The sequence below is a fragment of the Idiotropiscis lumnitzeri genome, chromosome 5 (genome assembly GCF_059441095.1).
Source record: "Idiotropiscis lumnitzeri isolate Australia: NSW breed Sydney's pygmy pipehorse chromosome 5, RoL_Ilum_1.0, whole genome shotgun sequence".
Classification (NCBI taxonomy): domain Eukaryota; kingdom Metazoa; phylum Chordata; class Actinopteri; order Syngnathiformes; family Syngnathidae; genus Idiotropiscis; species Idiotropiscis lumnitzeri.
The window spans coordinates 7,307,224-7,325,551 of NC_142395.1; the positions used below are offsets into that span (position 1 = coordinate 7,307,224).

General features: G+C 39.7%; 1 protein-coding gene across 2 annotated transcripts in view; it reads left to right on the plus strand.

Moving 5' to 3' along the window:
* iqgap1 (IQ motif containing GTPase activating protein 1) overlaps positions 1–18,328 on the plus strand; it is a 40,837-nt gene that overhangs the window by 13,789 nt on the left and 8,720 nt on the right. For both annotated transcript variants that reach the window (XM_088295938.1, XM_088295937.1), the window contains 21 exons: positions 1,140–1,217; positions 2,048–2,124; positions 5,422–5,489; positions 5,874–5,987; positions 6,939–7,117; positions 7,452–7,539; positions 7,622–7,779; positions 7,859–7,943; positions 8,456–8,619; positions 8,957–9,117; positions 9,216–9,340; positions 9,536–9,699; positions 12,488–12,578; positions 12,679–12,846; positions 14,929–15,071; positions 15,150–15,320; positions 15,607–15,690; positions 15,766–15,837; positions 16,154–16,223; positions 16,297–16,661; positions 17,545–17,708. In XM_088295938.1, the coding sequence (XP_088152064.1) occupies positions 1,140–1,217; positions 2,048–2,124; positions 5,422–5,489; positions 5,874–5,987; positions 6,939–7,117; positions 7,452–7,539; positions 7,622–7,779; positions 7,859–7,943; positions 8,456–8,619; positions 8,957–9,117; positions 9,216–9,340; positions 9,536–9,699; positions 12,488–12,578; positions 12,679–12,846; positions 14,929–15,071; positions 15,150–15,320; positions 15,607–15,690; positions 15,766–15,837; positions 16,154–16,223; positions 16,297–16,661; positions 17,545–17,708 (2,789 nt within the window). The remainder of the gene's footprint in view (positions 1–1,139; positions 1,218–2,047; positions 2,125–5,421; positions 5,490–5,873; positions 5,988–6,938; positions 7,118–7,451; positions 7,540–7,621; positions 7,780–7,858; positions 7,944–8,455; positions 8,620–8,956; positions 9,118–9,215; positions 9,341–9,535; positions 9,700–12,487; positions 12,579–12,678; positions 12,847–14,928; positions 15,072–15,149; positions 15,321–15,606; positions 15,691–15,765; positions 15,838–16,153; positions 16,224–16,296; positions 16,662–17,544; positions 17,709–18,328) is intronic.

An 18,328-nucleotide genomic window follows, 5' to 3' on the forward strand; every position in this document is an offset into this window, starting at 1 on the left:
CCCATGAGCTCATGTCTGATGTTCACAGGTTGAAGTGGACAAGAGTAGTAAATAGCATTTGCATTTTAGTGGCGATCGGTCGCCGTTTTAGTCAACCAAGGTGACAAAGCAAGCCATGTTACAACGCTTGCCTCCCTGCTGTGACGAAGACAGCTGAGACCGGAAAAAAAGAACAAGCCAAGCTCCAAAAGGCGACGTGCCAATTTGTCGTAAATCTCATCACAAAAACGCCCTAAAGTCTCTACAGTCTTTTAGGGGGGGGATTTTCGTACTGATGCCATTTTTACATGCGAACCTATTATATAATTGCCAATGTTAAGCTTAGGCAAGTGTCCCTTTAATATTAGTGTTCGGCGACGAGACAACTTGACATAGGTGGATGAAACGGAAAGAATCCTCTCTCTTTTCATTCAAGTATTTTTAAGCTTCCGATAATAAATAAATGTACTGTATGCATTTTTTTTCATCCTTGTGGCCTGCCTGCCGCGGCCCGGTGGCCCGGTAGTTGGGGTCCAATGGTCTACACAATCTGTTAAGAACAAACTCTTTAGTGACCCAATATGGTTGTTTGACTGATAAAGGGTCATTGGAATGTCCTCCTATTAAGGACATTATACAGGAAAGGTTGTTAATCATGTTGAAACGTCCCTTGAGAGCCTGACTCTCCAATTTAGTAATGAACCATGAATATCCTGAATGCTATATACAGAATATTTAAGTAATCTGGATGAGTCATCTGCGTGGTGTTAAGCATATACGTCACACTGTTTCTGAGTGACATGAATGAACATGCAAGTATTGTTGAACATGCCATTATCGTTCTTGAAAGTTTTTTATGTTTTTTTGCGTACGTCACGACATTCCCGTCGGGCGGAAACTTCCTAATGTCCAAATTTGGTCAGTTTCATATAGTTCACAAATTGATACAGTTGGTCCGGCCCCACCTGGATTTGTTATTTTCAAAAAGTAATGACTGATCAAAAGTGTTGAAAATGGCTTGCTCTATTTGACAATGCAACATTTGTGCCATTTCGGTGGTGTTTTGTAAGGTACTGAATGCGTCTGGTTCAATGGAGCCACAATTTTCGACTCTGATTGTTGTTCTAACACCAACTCTTTTCCCCCCTCATCTCTCACAGGCGACAGGGCTCCATTTCAGACACACTGATAACGTTATCCAGTGGCTCAATGCCATGTCAGAGAAGGGGCTACCAAAGGTGAGCGAGACAATATGTTTCTGTGTTACCATAATGATGTAATTTACCCCTCAAATTACGCAAAGCATATTTAGTTGAGTGAAAGAAAAAGACTAAATTCTTGCTGTATCAGCATTGGCAGCTCAGTTGTACACCGTCGAGTGGGTTGGTTGCTGGGCAATCGCAGGACACACAAATAATTACTATTATGTATTGATAATATTAATTTAGAACCATATAGACAATTTTTATGAAAATGTGTTTTGCCAGATATATTATCGATAGAATATTTGTTTTGCAGAAATTGCTATTACACTCAAACATTAATTAAGCAATTACTACTACTTACTACTTACTAAATAAATTAAACTGAACAGCATACAAATAGACAGTCCAAATGTCTCTCTCTGAATGTTCCTGTTTCAATGTCATGTAATGAGCAGAATAATGTGGTCCAGAGGAGTTGTGTCATTGCAGAGATATACCCATGAAGTTCAGTTGTACTATTATTGCAGTAAAAAAAAAAAAAAAAGCATTTTACACACCGATGAGCAGAATTTTGATGGGAAGTCATATTTTGTTGAACAGTGAAAACTTTGTATGAAACATCGAAAATTGGTATCATAACGCTATAAGACAAACCGTTTTAAGCTTTGCTTATTGTCCCTTTGTGATCACATGCTTCGTATTTTATTGCTTCAATGACCAGTTGCAGTCCTCCTCTTATTGAGCATTATGACATGAAAATGAACCTATTGAAATCATGCTTGCAGGACACCTCCCCTAAGATGTTGATGTGCTTTTATCATTATATTACAGCATGAATTGAATCTTTCTTTCTGATGTTTCAGATCTTCTACCCCGAGACAACAGACATATATGACAGAAAGAACATGCCACGCTGCATTTACTGCATACATGCACTAAGGTACATGCTCAATTTTATTTAAACCTTTTCTCACTGTGGCTATTTTGTGTCTTAATTGTCAAATAAATGTATTTTTTAGAAAAAAAAAAAGACCAAATTACTTGGACTGATTAAAAAATTAAATCAATAGAAGTCCAAAATAACAAGGTTCAAAGCAACTAAACAAACGTCAGGACACACCATCATGCAGGAAACAAGACGTGACCAAGACAATGAACGGACAAGGACTGAAAGGAAGCAGGGAACTAAATACAAACAAACCGAGAAGACAACGAGGAACACCTGAACATGACACAAGTGGCTGAGGGAGTTGATTGGTTGACGTGAGGGACCAAGATGACAAGCACGGGTGGACACAGTAAAGCTTAACAAGACAGACAGTGATTAAAAAAAAGGGGGGGGGCACAAGGAAAATAAGACAAAACTGAAATCCCAAAAAAGAGAACGTAACACCCCTTCTGTAATTTGCATTAGTTAATTTGTCATTTCGGTCACTATTAGGGGTGAATGATTTTGAAAAACAATCACCTTGTGATTTATTATTTTTTTTCCCAGCCTCGATAATGCGATTGCAGTTTAATATGCAATTATTTGAACGCGATCCCCTTTACATGTGTTTTTCTTCTCCTTAAGCATTGAACTTATTTAGACACAAAATAAATAAATTAAGAATAACAAATAAAAATTACATTCTCCGACAATGTGATGTTGATTCGAATTTGTTTAATTGTTCATCCCTAGTTACTATTAAGGTAAACGAACCTTAAAGCCTTAGTCTTCAGTATCTCTGAGTGAGAACCCAAAACACCGTGGACTCTTCTGTGGTTTGTTTACATCATAGCATTTTTACTGGCCGTATTTTTGTCAAGTGTGGGATGTTTCTGTTTTGGAAAAAAATGCATTAAGTTTCATGAAGTATAGTGTCCTTTGTTTTAGTAGGACAGCACATCAGGTGGAATCGATTAAAGCACTCTCAGAATCAGATCTGAATACAGAGATGACATGGTTGCCAGCTAACCGCAGGACACATAGACAAACAATTATTCACACTTAAGCTCAATAAGTCTATGCATGCATTATTTATGCAGTTAGGGCATAGGTATCAAACTCCAGTCCTGGAGGGCCGCTTTCAATCTTAGCCGGCTGCAACACACCTGATTCAAATGACCAGCTCATCAGCAAGCTCTGAAAAACCCTGATAAGTATCCTGCTCATTTGAATCAGGTGTGTTGCAGCCGGGAGAGATTGAAAGCAGCCCTCCAGGACCAGAGTTTGACACCTCTGATTTAGGGGATAGAGGCATAATAACATTTTGTCCCTGGTGCAATGCATAGCGATAGCTTCAAACACTTAAAAATATACTCCCAGTTTGCTGAATGATGTCATGTTACTGTAAATGACGTATTACCTTATGAATTGCTCCTGTTATCCAAGTGTCCTCGAAGCGATCGAAGCACCTTATCTGATTTAATGAGCCATTTGCTGTTCCACAGTACTGCAGTTCCATTTCAACATAACATTGCTGTTTTTTTTTTTAATACGTGCATCCCAATTTTGTTTTGAGGGCACAAAATAGAATAGATTATAGCACATTCTATGGTGCAACAAAATTGAGCTTTTGAACGCAGAAAATACAACCAATAATAAAATAATAATACTGACAAGCATATACTAACTTCAGGATGTTGTTCCCATGATGCTTCTTGACGGAGCGGTTGACATTATCGCCTCGCTATAGCTGGAGTGTGAGAGAGCGCGGGGGAGGCTCATATTGAGAAGCAAAGACAAAGACAGACAGAATGCCTCCGTCGATTCAATGTTGCAGTAGTTGAATTAGCTCACCAAATGTGTAAACTTGCTAATAAATAAATATGGATAAAATGAATAATACGTAATCAATCAAAAAGCTGAACATCATGGCCAATATTGTGATAAAAATTGCAACAATATCGTCGTCGTCGTCATGTTACGATGTAAAAAGCAACGCATCGCCGTAAAAAATAAATAAATACATAAATAACGCAGCCTTGCGAACTTTATAGACCATGGAAACTTGGGCTGCTGAGCCATTAGAAACACATGACAATAAAATGAATGGCCAAGCTTATTTCTTTTTCACTGCTGATATCAAGTACGACAAAAACACAATATTGTGCTTCCCCCAACATCATGAGTTTTTTTGGGTTTTTTATATCACCGCCTTAAGACTTTGAGGTGGACGTGCGAGCAAACGGCCAATGTTTAGAATTATTTTAACTAAAAAAACGGTGGTGTGATTTATGTAAAACAGCGGACCTCCCCATATTCACTGTTTGGCGTTTGCAAATTCACATACCGGTATTCGCAGATTTTCTTTTAGGACCGTTATTTGGGCAATTTATTTATATTTTATGCCAATCCCCCACTTATTCATATTTTTGTCGGCCAAATCTCCTGCTTCAACGTCATTTTATTTTATTTTTTTTTATTTATTCATTTAAGTTTTTTTTCATGGCAATTATAGGAAGAATCAACTGTGTTTGGATTTTCTATATCCGTGGTTGCGTTCAGTCCTTCTCTCCCGTGAATAGCGATGGGCCACTGTGCTTGTATGCATACCATAAAATATCTGCATAAAATATCTACTCAGAGGATTTGATGGATGGCAAGAAAGGACTTGTTGATCTTTAATTCAAACACCGGTGTCAAACTCATGGCCCGGGGGCCAGATCTGGCCCGGACCTCATTTTATGTGGCCCGCGAAGGGCAAATCATGTGCGTCAACTTCCTGTTTATAACACATTTTCTTCACTTTTAACTATATTGAGATATGAGATATATATTACCAATCCTCCCCTTTTAAAATAAATTGACGAATTGTTGAATAAACAATCACTTACTGGCTTCTGATTTCCAAACTGGCTCCCTCAATTTGTTGTGTGTATTTGATAACCTAGTGTGATCATACATTTATATGGGTTCACAGTCATAATGGCCCTCTGAGGGAAACCATAACTACGATGTGGCCCGTCCACAAAAATTAGTTTGACAACCCTGAATTAGAACATCAAAATAGTTTCTGGTAAACGTTTGACCTGAAATTGTGAGTCAAAACATGAATGCAATGGTAACAGAATTTGTTTGCTTTGTAACAATTCGTCTTGAATAAATATTGTCTCATTATTAAGAGTGAGCAAGATGGTGTACAACCAAAACACACAACTCTGAACAATTATGTTAGCGTGCCACATGATTGCCATTCAATATGGACAACAAAAACATGTTGATGTTTCATGTTTTGTTTTCGTCCTTTTACAGCCTGTATCTGTTTAAGCTGGGCCTTGCACCGCAGATCCAGGATCTCTATGGGAAAGTCGATTTCACTGGTAAGACTGTAACCCTGCGAACAAGCCACCTTCTGTCTGTGATTCTGTGAACTTGGCCACATTGGCACTGTTAACACACATGTGTTGAATGTATCTGCATACTGCGCATGAGACTAAAAAGCGCAGTGAGGTTTTAATGTTTTCCAGCAAACGGTGATGCGCCGGAGCTTCTGGAAATGTGAAAGTCATTAGTAATTGTGAGAGCTTTTCCTGTGTGTGGAAGTTACCGTTCCACTCTGTCCTAAGAGCCAGAATTCACATTATCACACATAATCCAGGGACAGTCTGTCTTCTCAGTGTCCCAGCTCCTTACCGAGGCCCATGTGTCTCTCTCTTCCCTCCCATCATTGGTCCCTTACTTCTGCTGTGTCTTCTCTTTCCCAGAGGAGGAGATCAACAACATGAAGAGCGAGCTGGAAAAGTATGGAATCCAGATGCCTGCCTTCAGCAAGATTGGTGGGATCCTGGCCAATGAGCTCTCAGTGGATGAAGCTGCATGTGAGAGTTGCTCAGATGTCAAGGGAGGGGGCGGTGGGATCCCGTTAACCCCATGAATGCCAGTATTGTCTCAGTTTACATTCATGTTAAAGAAGACATTTGCTACCTTTATCTGTGGCCAAATCAGATTTTTTTTTCCGTTTTATCAAAATTGACCACCTGTTCATAATAAGTTATGGGGAAATACAACTAAATAATTAAACAGACAGGATATTTGCTGTAATAAATTTAAATTATTGCATTCCCAAGGGACATTAGTTTTATTGATTACCCACAAGGAAGTTATTAACAACAACAATAGTGACGTGAATGTGATGGCAAAGCAAAAAGAAGCGTGCTGCTCTTTTCTTTTTTAAACAAGAAGCCATCCTGAACAAGCGAGTACTAATAAATAATATTTATTTATCAGTTATTTTAATTTATTTTATATAGTAACTTTCTTTAAGGGGGAAGTGAACCCCCTCCAAAATGATGTGCAAGAAAATGTTCCGTCTTGCTTCACTTGTCTCAATACAGCATTCTGATTAATATGGTGTTTGTGGAATATGAGCAAAATAGCAATGTCAGGGGGCGGCCATTTTGTAATTTCTGTCGACGGAAAATGACATCACAGTTGCGGAGGGCTCGGATAACGACCAATCGCGGCTTACTTGTTTTCTGTTTTGGTCGTTATCTGAGCCCTGAGCAACTGTGATGTCATTTTCAGTCGACAGTAGTGACAAAATGGCCGTCTCCTGTGATGGATAAAAATTGGATTTTACTGCTTAACTCATATTCCACAAAAGCAATATTAATCAGAATGTCATGTTTTGACTAGTGGGCCTGCAATGAACAAATTCTTGTAAAGAAAATTTCGGTTTGACTTCCCCTTTAATAAACCAAATTAAATTACAAGCACTTCCTAGTACATGCGAAGCAACTTCCTCACCAGGCGTCCATTTCCCCCTTCAGTACACGCTGCCGTCATCGCCATCAACGAGGCTATCGACCAGGGCGTCCCAGAAGGCACAATGGCCGCCATGCAAAACCCCAATGCCATGTTGGTCAACCTGGACCACAACTCAGCCCACCAGTATCATCGCACATTATACCAGGCCAAGGGAGAGAAGGTGGCCAATTCACGCAAACGGGTATGATATTGTGTGCATCCTCACTTGTGTGCAGTTAATGATGTGCAGATGTTCCATTTGACTAGATACTAATGGTGGCCTGAAGCTCTTTTTTCCCTGAGAGAATAAAAAGCGCTTGTAACCAAGATTGACGATATACATATAATTGAATGTGAAGCAGCCTGAGGCAACACGCAAAGCACCTGGATAACATGAAATTTAATATTTATGGTCTTACATGCATGCATGATGACCTCTTTGACTTTTTGTCTAGCAGCATGTGTGGGGATGCAGCATGTTTCAGGGGGGAAAAAATTTACATTTTACCAATAATGAATTTTTTGTGGTCAAACAGCAAATGGAGAATGTTGACGCTGAGCGAGATATCTACGATGAGCTTCTCACCCAAGCTGAAATCCAGGGCAACGTTAACAAAGTCAATGGTGAGTGGTTATTCTCTACTCAACAGCGAGTTCCTTTGCTTTTGTAGTGAAATGTCAGCGTTTTTTTTTTTTCCCCCAACAGTGAATAATGCCTTGAGTGCTGCTGAGCAGGCGTTGCTGAGCGGAGATGAGAATAAGTTGTATGAGGCATTGAAGGCCATAGGCATTCAGAATCTGCTGGCCCAGAACAAAGGCTGGTACCTGAAACAACTCCTGGCCGACAGAGAGAACAAAGAACTAGTAGGATGCATGTTGCGATTATTAAAATCCTTTGTCTCTTGCTGCAAATGTAATCTCATTTAGACATCTTCCTTATTAGGCATCTCCAGGCCGAGCGTTGACCAAGGATGAGCTGCAGGCCGGTGTGGACGGGGCGAATGACTTAGCAGAAAGTTACTTAAAAAGTACGTGCACCTATCAAACAGTGTAACACGCTTCTTTTGACTTCTTAAGAAAACAATATTAGCATTCTGCCCACTTGTGTTGTGTGGGTACTGCTAACAGCAGTATTAAAGTGTGTTAGTATACATTCAGGGTTTCCATGCTTAACTTCTTCCAGTTATTACATGACAGTCTACGTTTCAGACAAAATTCCCAGTTAGTCTTGCACCGCAGCACTGATCAAAACAACAGCTGCAGTGAAGACTATTAGATGTACTCGAAAAGGCTGTTTATTTGGATGGATTTCTATTGATTTGATGGTGAAACCTAGACGGCTGATGCTCCATATTAGCTCATTCAATTATTTAAGGCCGTGTTATTAGCTCTTTTTGTAGAATGTCTCTGCATTTCACCTGAAAGTATTTATTTTAGCAAGTGATCTTTTATTTTATATGTAAAGTAGGAGAATATTGACCTGTTTTCAGCAAATACAATTTGTAACTCCTTTCTTTTAATTTGCTGCCAATGTGCGCAGTGCTAAAGGCAGTGGAGTGCATCAACTTTGCCATTAGGGAAGGCGTACCAGAGAATACTGTAGCGGAGCTGATGAACCCTGACGCTCAGCTTCCTGAAGTCTATCCCAGTGCTGCAAATCTTTACCAGCGTGAGCTGGCCAGCTTGCAGCAGCAAAGCCCAGAGGTACACACAATAAAACACACGCCAACAACACAGAACAGAGCGATAGTGAACACAGTAGTGGGGAAAAGCTGTGTTGACAGTTATTCCATATAATTCCTGTCTGGGAGCTGTGCCAATGTTTTCAGAGATGTTTTATCGAAAATGAAAATGAAAAACAATTCCAGACATTGATACTGTACACAAATCAATCGGTAGAGCATATGTTCCTCACTCTGTGTGTAGTGTTTAATTTTCCAGGCATGAGAAATGATTAATTACTAGTTTTCTTTCCTTATAAGATGTGATCTTGGGAAAGATACATGAACCGCTTGAACAATGCTGGTTGTCTATTCCGTAGAGCTCTCTGTCCCATCCAGAGCTGCTTGTTGCAGTTGAGATGTTGTCATCGGTGGTGCTGATAAATGAGGCCATTGACGCTGGAGACCGGGACACCCTCTGGAGACAACTGTCTAGCTCCATCACAGGGCTAAGTAATGTGGAGCCTGAATATGCACAAAGGTGTGTACACGCCACAGGCAGCAATAAGATTGCGATCATGGTGTTGTCAAATGGGTTTACAATGTAATATTATGCCTTTTGTTCTTATTGCGCCTTAGGTACATGGATGAGTTGATTCGTCTTAAGGCAGCAGCCAGGGAGGAAGGCTGTGATTATCTCACCTGGAATGACATACAAGCTTGTATTGATCAGGTCAACGTGTCTGTACAGGAGGAGCATGAACGTAAGACAAACACCCAATATTTGCACAAATACCTCATATCAATTGAAACTAAGAGATTATTTTTTGATACACTCGAACAACATCTCATGTCTTCCTCGGTATACACACACCTGCAGTATTTACATTTAAAACAATCTAAGTTATTAATTTGCTATTGAGTAATAACCAAAATTTAAAAAAAACTGTGTTTTGTAGGAATTGCAGCTATTGGAATGATTAATGAGGCCTTGGATGAAGGTGATCCCATGAAGACTCTGGCGATGTTGCAGAATCCATCAGCCAAGCTCACAGACGTCGACCCATCTGTAGCTCAGCACTACCACGACAAACTGCTGGAAGCCCGCAGGGAGAAGGCTCATGTAAGATCAGTCGTCACGCATTTAGTTGACAATATTGTTAACTTCTGTGTCACGCAGCAGTTGTCAGTTTATGCTAACAATACATATACTAGCGTGAAGGTTTGATCACAGGGCTCACAGACACATGACACTTGCAGACGGCTGTTTGACTCAGGCCTATGAGCAGCACATGACTCGTGCAGTCGGATGATGTCATGCTGTTATCGTCTCTTCCTCTCACTTCCCGTCATGTCTTAAACCCATGGTGTTTCCCTTACATGCCTTTATTTGTGCAAACTTTGATCGAAGGCACAACAGTGTTTATACCAGTCTAGACTGACTCAATGTTCTTGGTTTTGCGGTTTTGCATATGCAGACCAAATTTGTTTTGGTGCTCTTCCACAGAGCTCGAATTGATTACCAAAATAATGCCAAACTTGTTTTTCTGCTCACAGCTGTTTAGTACATTTCACATTTTGAATTGATGACACTGTATTTCTCAAAAGATATTTGAAAAACATTAATCTAATTATGCTCACTTGGCTGAATTTGTTTTTAAGCACCCCGACACTCCCCAAATAAATAATTAAAATAAATAAAGAAAGAATTATGTTGCTTATCAAGGGTAAATCTGTGAATGCAGCCCACTCATCCTCAAATATCAAGAGCAGCATTCACACAAACCCATAAATGCATAATATGTGGACTTGTGACAAAGAAAACAAAGCGATCGAAAGAGAACTATTTTCATGGCCTTTTCACAGGAAGTAACAAGCACAACCTCCAAAGCCTTACTTCCATAAAGGGACAGAAAGTCGACTGCTACAGTTGACTGGCTACACCCACGAGTAAAGGCTTCTAGTTTGAGGTGACATGTTGAGGTGACTTGATGGGGCATTGCTCTGCTAAGAGTGAAGTCTCAAAGCTATAGAGGAGTTGTGTTCGGACTGGAGGTGATATGAGATCAGAGGAGATGAAACAACTTGCGGTTCTTGCTGGTTCCCCATTCCCCCTGCAGCATTAGACGTGATAGAGAAATAGAAGGTGTGACTGTTTGACTGTGGGTTGAGCCTGGATGAACGGCAGGACGTTTTTGCCCAGTCTTAGCTTACTAACAAGCTCTATAAAGTCTGCGATTCCTCAAACTTGATATACAACTATCACAAACAGGCTTGTATGAAGCATTCGTCTATTTGTGGATTTGCAAGTAGACTTCTAATGATTTAAAATGCTTGTGGCTTCGAAGGATGCAAACGTGAGTAACACAATATAGGAAGATGAGTTCTTTTTTCTGCCCTACCACCTTTCACTTCCTCTCTAGTTGCATGATATGTTGGTAATATTTGACAAACTGTGCCACAGTTATTGCACCAGTTGCCTCACTGCTCAGGCACCACGCCCTTCCTGGGTGCCTCCTGCAGTCGTTATTCACCATCTGCAAATACTACGTAAAACATTTGCACACAAACAAAACTAATCCGGTTGAACTTTACCTGCTGCAAAAATAGAGTTTGGTAGATTTCAGCTTCCTACTGCTACAGATGTTAGTAGCTGCCTGCCCCTTTGGACTTAAGATCAGGTATCATTTTGACTCACCGCCCTTTCCTCAAATGCGCACACCTCCTCTCCTCTCCCTCTGCCCTGCAGCCCAAAAAGAAGGGCGAGGACTGGAACCAGATGAGGTGGCTGTTAGAATGAAGGCAGCAGTGCGTTGTATGGAGAAAGAGTGCGCCATCTAGACACAGTAAAGGGTTACTACACTATATTATGAAGTTTATTGGTGTGACAGCTTTTCTCACCAAGGTTTCATATACAGTATAATAATAATAATAATAATGCATCATATTTTATACAGCATTTTTCTCAACGTTAAAAGATGCTTTACAATGGATCCATAATATTTTTTCTTACTTCTGCTGCAACATATTTTGGCTGATTGTTAATATTAGCTTCCTCTGTTTTGTTGGTGGGTTTGATTACATTTTTGTAGACATGCTTAGTATTGGGGTGTTTGCATGAGCAGTTGTGGCCAAATATTTTGGCAGTGATTCAAAATTTGTGTTGTCTAAACTTTTCTGCTTAAACATCTTTAAAGACATATAATGTTAAATACCCCCAAAAAACAATTAGCATAAGCATTTTAATTATTGAAGTTTTATTGATTGGAAAATACATTTTAAAATAAAATCAATGTTGACACTTTTTGAAATTCTGCATCCCAAAGTAGGGTGTAATTTAAAACAGGGATTAAAAATAAAAATAAAACGAAATCCCCACAAAAATAGGATTACTCATTACAACTGAGACACACTGTGATGCACCAAAATGAAAAATTAATCAGTTAAGATGGTACTAGGGTTGTGCGTTCCTCCAGTGAAGGACGATTTGATACGTATCTCAATAAATGAGGTACGATATGATTCAAGGATGGTTCCACTTTATAGTGGAACAATTCGTTCCACTTTGTATCAGTGGGATTACGATTTGATTTGATACACTGCGGCTCAGTTCGAGAGTGTATGATCCAATGATCTATCTGCATATGATTTTTTTGTCGTCATTTACATACATATGAGTTAACCTGTCTGTATTGTAAATGTGTCATTTCCTTTAAAAAATGTATTTCCCCAATAAAAGGTGACTCTGTAATCAATACATATCTCGATATATTTTAAAGTGTAAGAATTGGATTTGGTTCGTTTTGCATGTTTTCAATCAAAACCATTTTCCGATTTAAATTGTTTATTTCTTTGTTTCACCCCTAGTTTGTATAAATGCACCCTCATCATTTTTTACAATGTCCATCCAGGAGACACAAGATCCTTCTGCTGTGCTTTGGCTGGATGAGATCCAGGATGCTATTCTGAAGGCTAACCAGGACACAAAGGACGCTTTGTTGTGTAAGCACACACATTTCTTCATGCCACATGGATTTGGAAGTTTAGAAACTGTTATGACATTGTGCTAACTTGCTGTTTTATTCTGGATTTGTGTCAACAGTCGCTCAGTCTTTTCACGCCATAAATGATGCAGTGGATACTGGCGATGCATCGCAGACTGTCACAGCTCTACGTAACCCTGGGGCAGGACTGTATGGAGTCACTTCTGAGTGTGCACAGACTTATCAAGATGACTTGGCCAAAGTCAAAGAAGCGAAGACGAAAGATGGTGAGGACGAAACCGAATAGGCTTAAGATTGACATTGGTCATATTTTGATCACAAATACTGTATAACATATCGGATGTTATACAGAATGCCCGTGTTGACAATATACAGTGTGTGTACATACCGTCTTTTCCAGACTACAAGCCGTGACTAGATTTTGAACCATGCGGCTAATATTAAGGTGCAGCTTGTCTGTGGATTTTTCTTTCACCTGTAGGGGCAGTCCATATTTCAGAAAATATGCTAAATAAATCTCGATTTATATATATTTTTTATTTATTTATTTCTTTTGGGTCTGTTCTGTTTTAATTAGCAAAGTTGTTGCCATGTTAAAAGGTACTGTTTTAAGAATCTGTTTATGTACCTTCATGTGCATTCACAGTACAAAATCGTTCTGTACATGCAGTAAAAAACTAATTTTTTTCAACATAGAAAACTGTGGCTTATAGTCTGGTGCGGCTTATAGTCCGGAAAATACAGTGTACAATGTACACAACTTAACTCTGTATAAGCATTTACTGGGACATGTACTGGGACATGTGTCTATCTACAATTTTGGAAAGACAATCCACAACTGGGGTTCCCACACCTCTTCAGCATGTGAGCTGCTTGTAAAATGACCAAGTCCAAGTGAAGGGCAGTACAGTTGCTGATTGGTTAGCACGTCCCCCTCACTGTGCCCAGGTGCAGGGTTTGACTTCGGCTCTGGTCTTCCTGTGCTGAGTTTACATGTGCCTGCGTGAGTCTTCCCACATTCCAAAAATATACATAGTAGTTAATTGGATGCTCTAAATTGTCCCTAGGTGTGATTATGAGCGCATGTGGTTGTTTGTCTTTGTGTGCCTCGCGATTTGCTGCCAACCAGTTCATGTTGTACCCCGCCTACTGCGGCTTGGATAATGATACTTTATTTATTTAAAAAGATAATTAGAATTCTTTATATGTATAGTATATATTGGTGTACTTTGTGCTGCCTCACGCTGGTCGACAGATCCTCCTTCCCAGGGGTTATTCTCTAGCTCCAGGGAAATGGCAAGCATGTGCCCGAGCGCATTGCCCGTTTTCTGTGGTCAAAGACACCTCCATCACGGAGCCCACCACAAAACAAAAATCTTTCTCTCACTCTGTATGGAAATACTTTCTTGGTCCTCCTAATCATTTATATACTTCATTAGGTTTAAGGTGGACGGAACAAAATTAAAAACTGCTCGTTTTCCCATTTGGCGCCCTTGCATGCTCATGCGTGGTGAGGCATGCAACAGGTCATTGACTGTCCTCCCTGTATGTCAATCAAGTTGCGAATGTCACAAAAGATGATAGGAGGGACTCTACTTAAACTTAAACTTTTTAAAATTTATTCACTGCCCTTTACAGGCAGCTCCATTAATAGCATAAAGCTGTGAGTTCCAGCAGCGATTGAGTTAATGCCATCCAGCGACACCCCCTTCGCGGGCTACTGGTTAATCGTGAACAACACAATGGGCACCCCTGATAAACAAGATTGTTTTGCCCCTGTGGGAATTGGACAATTCATCCAATCAAGCAGTTGACCGGACGGCCTGTCGTGCAATATCAGTCAAGTTCATTCTCACCAAATTCCTTCAGTTTTGTGCAATGTTTGAAGACAAAAAAGCCTTTCCCTAAATGCTTTCACAAACTCGAACCCTGAATGAATAACTAATGGATGAAAATGAGTGTCTCATTTTTTCCCGCTATATAGTGTATCTATAGCCGGACATAATAGAGGTGTCCTTGGGCGCAATGAAGTGTGTAAAGAGAGAATTTAGAGACAACTGCAATGTGTGTGAGACCTTAGCACCCGATGTCACCTACCGGTAGAGGTCAGGTCTTCAGTCAGGGTCATCAATGACATTCTGTACATAATGCTCCAGGTTATTGATCTACTGAAAGGGACATGTTGCTCAACATATGGTATACTGAACAACCAAGCCGTTTTGAGATTCTCCAATCATATATGTAAACGTTACAGTCCAAACCGTGAGTTGTCATATAAGACAAGACGACATTAATTCATGCCCAGATGTAAAAGTAATAATTTTTTTAAACTCTGCTCTGACTTCCAGGTGATAATGGCAGTGAGTGGGTGCAACACTGGGTGAAAGGTGGACACAACTACTACTACAACCTGAACACAAAAGAGGGTACCTGGGTGGAGCCAGAGGGTTTCCTCCAAAATAACACACAGATCAATAAGGAGGACATTCAGGTATGTTGTATCAGTGCAGCACAGCATAATCCCCGCTGTTTAGCTGTTTTAACATTTTTTTTTAATTACTTCCCTCAGTCTGTAGTTTCAGGGGTAACCACAGCTTATAATCGAGAGCAGCTGTGGTTGGCGAACGAGACTCTCATTACCAAGCTGCAAGCTCGTTGTCGTGGCTACCTGGTGAGGAAGGGCCAAAAGGAGCGGATGGACTTCCTAAAATCAAATGAGCCAGCTGTTACGCAAATACAGGTAAGATCAAGTCCATTTAATGTTCACACACACAGCCCACGACACAACAGCATAAAACATTTTAGACTACTGTTTGTTCTAGAAAACATTTCAGGGAAAATCACATACTGCATTAAAGTAGTGCTGTGTATTTTCCACCATATTGGCAGTTCATTTTTGACACAAAACAAAAAGCCATATTGCGATGTATTGCAATATCAGTATTTCAAAGCTTCTGTAATTTGATCATTTGGAGGCGATATCACCCACTCCTAATGCATTTAGCCCTCTGATCATTTTCCCACAGGCTCACTGGAAAGGCTACAAACAGAGGAAGGATTTCAAGGACCGTAAGAAGTATTTAGAAGACCACAGTGATGATGCTGTAAAGGTGAAATAACCTCAATAAAATCACACGCAAATAGTTGACTTTACACTTACGCATGATTATTCTTTTGTTTCTCAGATCCAATCAATGGTTCGAATGCATCAAGCTCGTAAAAAGTACAGGGATCGCCTAAAGTACTTCAAGGATCACGTCAGTATTACATTAATGTGTGTGTGTGGGGGGGGGGGGGAGGGGTTTAATGCAATTTAATCCAAGAAACCCTGTCATTTAATACAAAAAGTGAATACAGTATAGTGTGTAGTTGAATTTTAATTTATGGTGTAAATCACATCCCATGTTCCGCACGTTTCCCTGAAACATCCACTACCATTTACTCTAGGTCCTTTGGGCTTGAGGGGGCAGTGGGCTCATTTAGTATGCCTTAGCTATGTGATTTAGATTGGATTCTGTGTTGTCAATAACATGGGACTATTGAGCGGCCTAGTGATAGATGTTTTCACCGCAGATCAAAGATGTGGTGAAGATTCAGGCTTTCATCAGAGCCAACAAGGCCAGGGACGACTACAAGACGCTGAGTAAGATAGCAATCCAGATTGTATGTTGGTTTTTCTTTTTCATCGATTAACATCACAAAACATCTTCACACAGTCAGTGCCGAAAATCCTCCGATGGCAGTGGTGAGGAAGTTTGTCCATCTGTTGGATCACAGTGACCAGGACTTCCAAGAGGAGTTGGAGTTGATGCGGCTCCGCGAGGAAGTGGTCACCAACATCCGCTCCAATCAGCAGCTGGAGAATGACCTCAACCTGATGGACATCAAGATTGGTCTGCTGGTGAAGAACAAAATCACTCTGCAGGAAGTGGTTTCACACAGCAAGAAGCTGACTAAAAAAAACAAAGGTCAGCTGTCAGACATGATGATGATGAACAAACACAGAGGAGGTCTAAAGGCACTAAGCAAGGAAAAGAGAGTCAAATTGGAAGCTTACCAGCACCTCTTCTACCTATTACAGGTACTGTCATAGTACAACTTGTATTCCGATTGAGAATTTGTCTGAGGATGACAAGTTTCAATGAAATATTTTGTCTATATGGAAATAATTTCAAGTGCCAGATTTTGTGATTTAAAAAAAAATGAGAGGAGGATTTAATTTTTTTTCAAGCTGAATGGGACTGAAAGCATGTACTGTACAATTTAAAAAAAAAAATCCAGATGGGAAATAAAACTGAATTAATGAGGTTGCACAAGTGTGTACACCTTTTTTTAACTGGGACATGGAAATGTGCAGAATAAATGGATTACATTCAAACTTGTAGATAAGTCAGCTCACAGCTGCCACAATTTAAAGTGCCTCGCTCAGATGTTCTAGTAGGCTTTTTAGCATAAATCTCAAGGCTTTCTGTCAACACTGATTGGTATTTGAAAATGTTTTCAGATAATGAAAAACAGTCTCAAAGCATGACACTGCTGCCACACTCCATTGTCGATATGGAGTTCTTTTAGTGATAAGCGGTGTCATGTTTGCGCCAAACATAACTTTTTGAAATTAAGGTCAAAAAGTTAACACATATTCCCACATGTGAAGCAGTTTTTTTTTTTTAGACATTGCGACATGAGTTTGATTGTGATTGGCTAATTCAGCCACATTCCCAGATAAGAACGTACGCACTTGCGTAATCACATTATCTTTGTATAGTTGTTTATTTTTACTTTCCCTCTTCAAAAGAAAAAATCAACTGAGTTCCCAGAACTGGTAAAAGTATTGAAATGATTTATGTTAGTCCCCTTTTTTTTACATCCCAAAAACTTGGCATTTGAAATGGTGTGTGAAGACTTATTGTATCCGCTGCACCTCTCCAATGATAATCAAACTGCCCGTTATTGCCTGTTTTCAGACCAATCCAACATATCTCGCCAAGCTGATCTTCCAGATGCCTCAGAATAAATCGACAAAGTTTATGGACTCTGTAATCTTCACCCTATATAATTATGCCTCAAATCAGAGAGAGGAGTACCTGTTGCTCAAGCTCTTTAAGACTGCCCTGCAGGAGGAAATCAAGTGAGTGATCTAATTGATTTGGGGCTTCTTAAAAAATCATAAATTTTTAAATTGAATCGAAATATTTGACACATTGAAATGGATTCATAAAATGCGGTTCAATGGAAATTATTTATGTTTTCACCATGCTACTAAACAGCTAAGTGCAATAATGTTTTTAACAAAGTTCAACAGTAGGAATATGATTTCAATCAGAACTTAATGAAACTGCTTTGAAGGCTCTAAAATCATAAATTCGAGTTGGCCATAGAAGATTTTAAATTATGTTTTGTAATCTGAAGCACTTCGTCCTCAACAAAAATCACTATTGAAATTCAGGCCATACTAGTTTGAACATTTTAGCCCAATTTAATAACAGCACAACAGCTCACAATCCCGCCAGTCTATTTCTTCTCCTCTTTCAGACACTGACAACCAAACGACAGACAGACTGGCCTTGCTTTTACTCTTGCCGCTAAAGTTACCTACAGTTTCCATTCTCGTTGCAACATGTTTTGCATTCATGTGACTGTGCAGGCTTGAAGTGCCTCGGTCATAAGCAAAGTCTTTGTTGCTCGATTTGTGTAATCATGGTCTTCCGGGCATTTAAAAAAATAAAAAATAAATAAATAAAAAGCTCT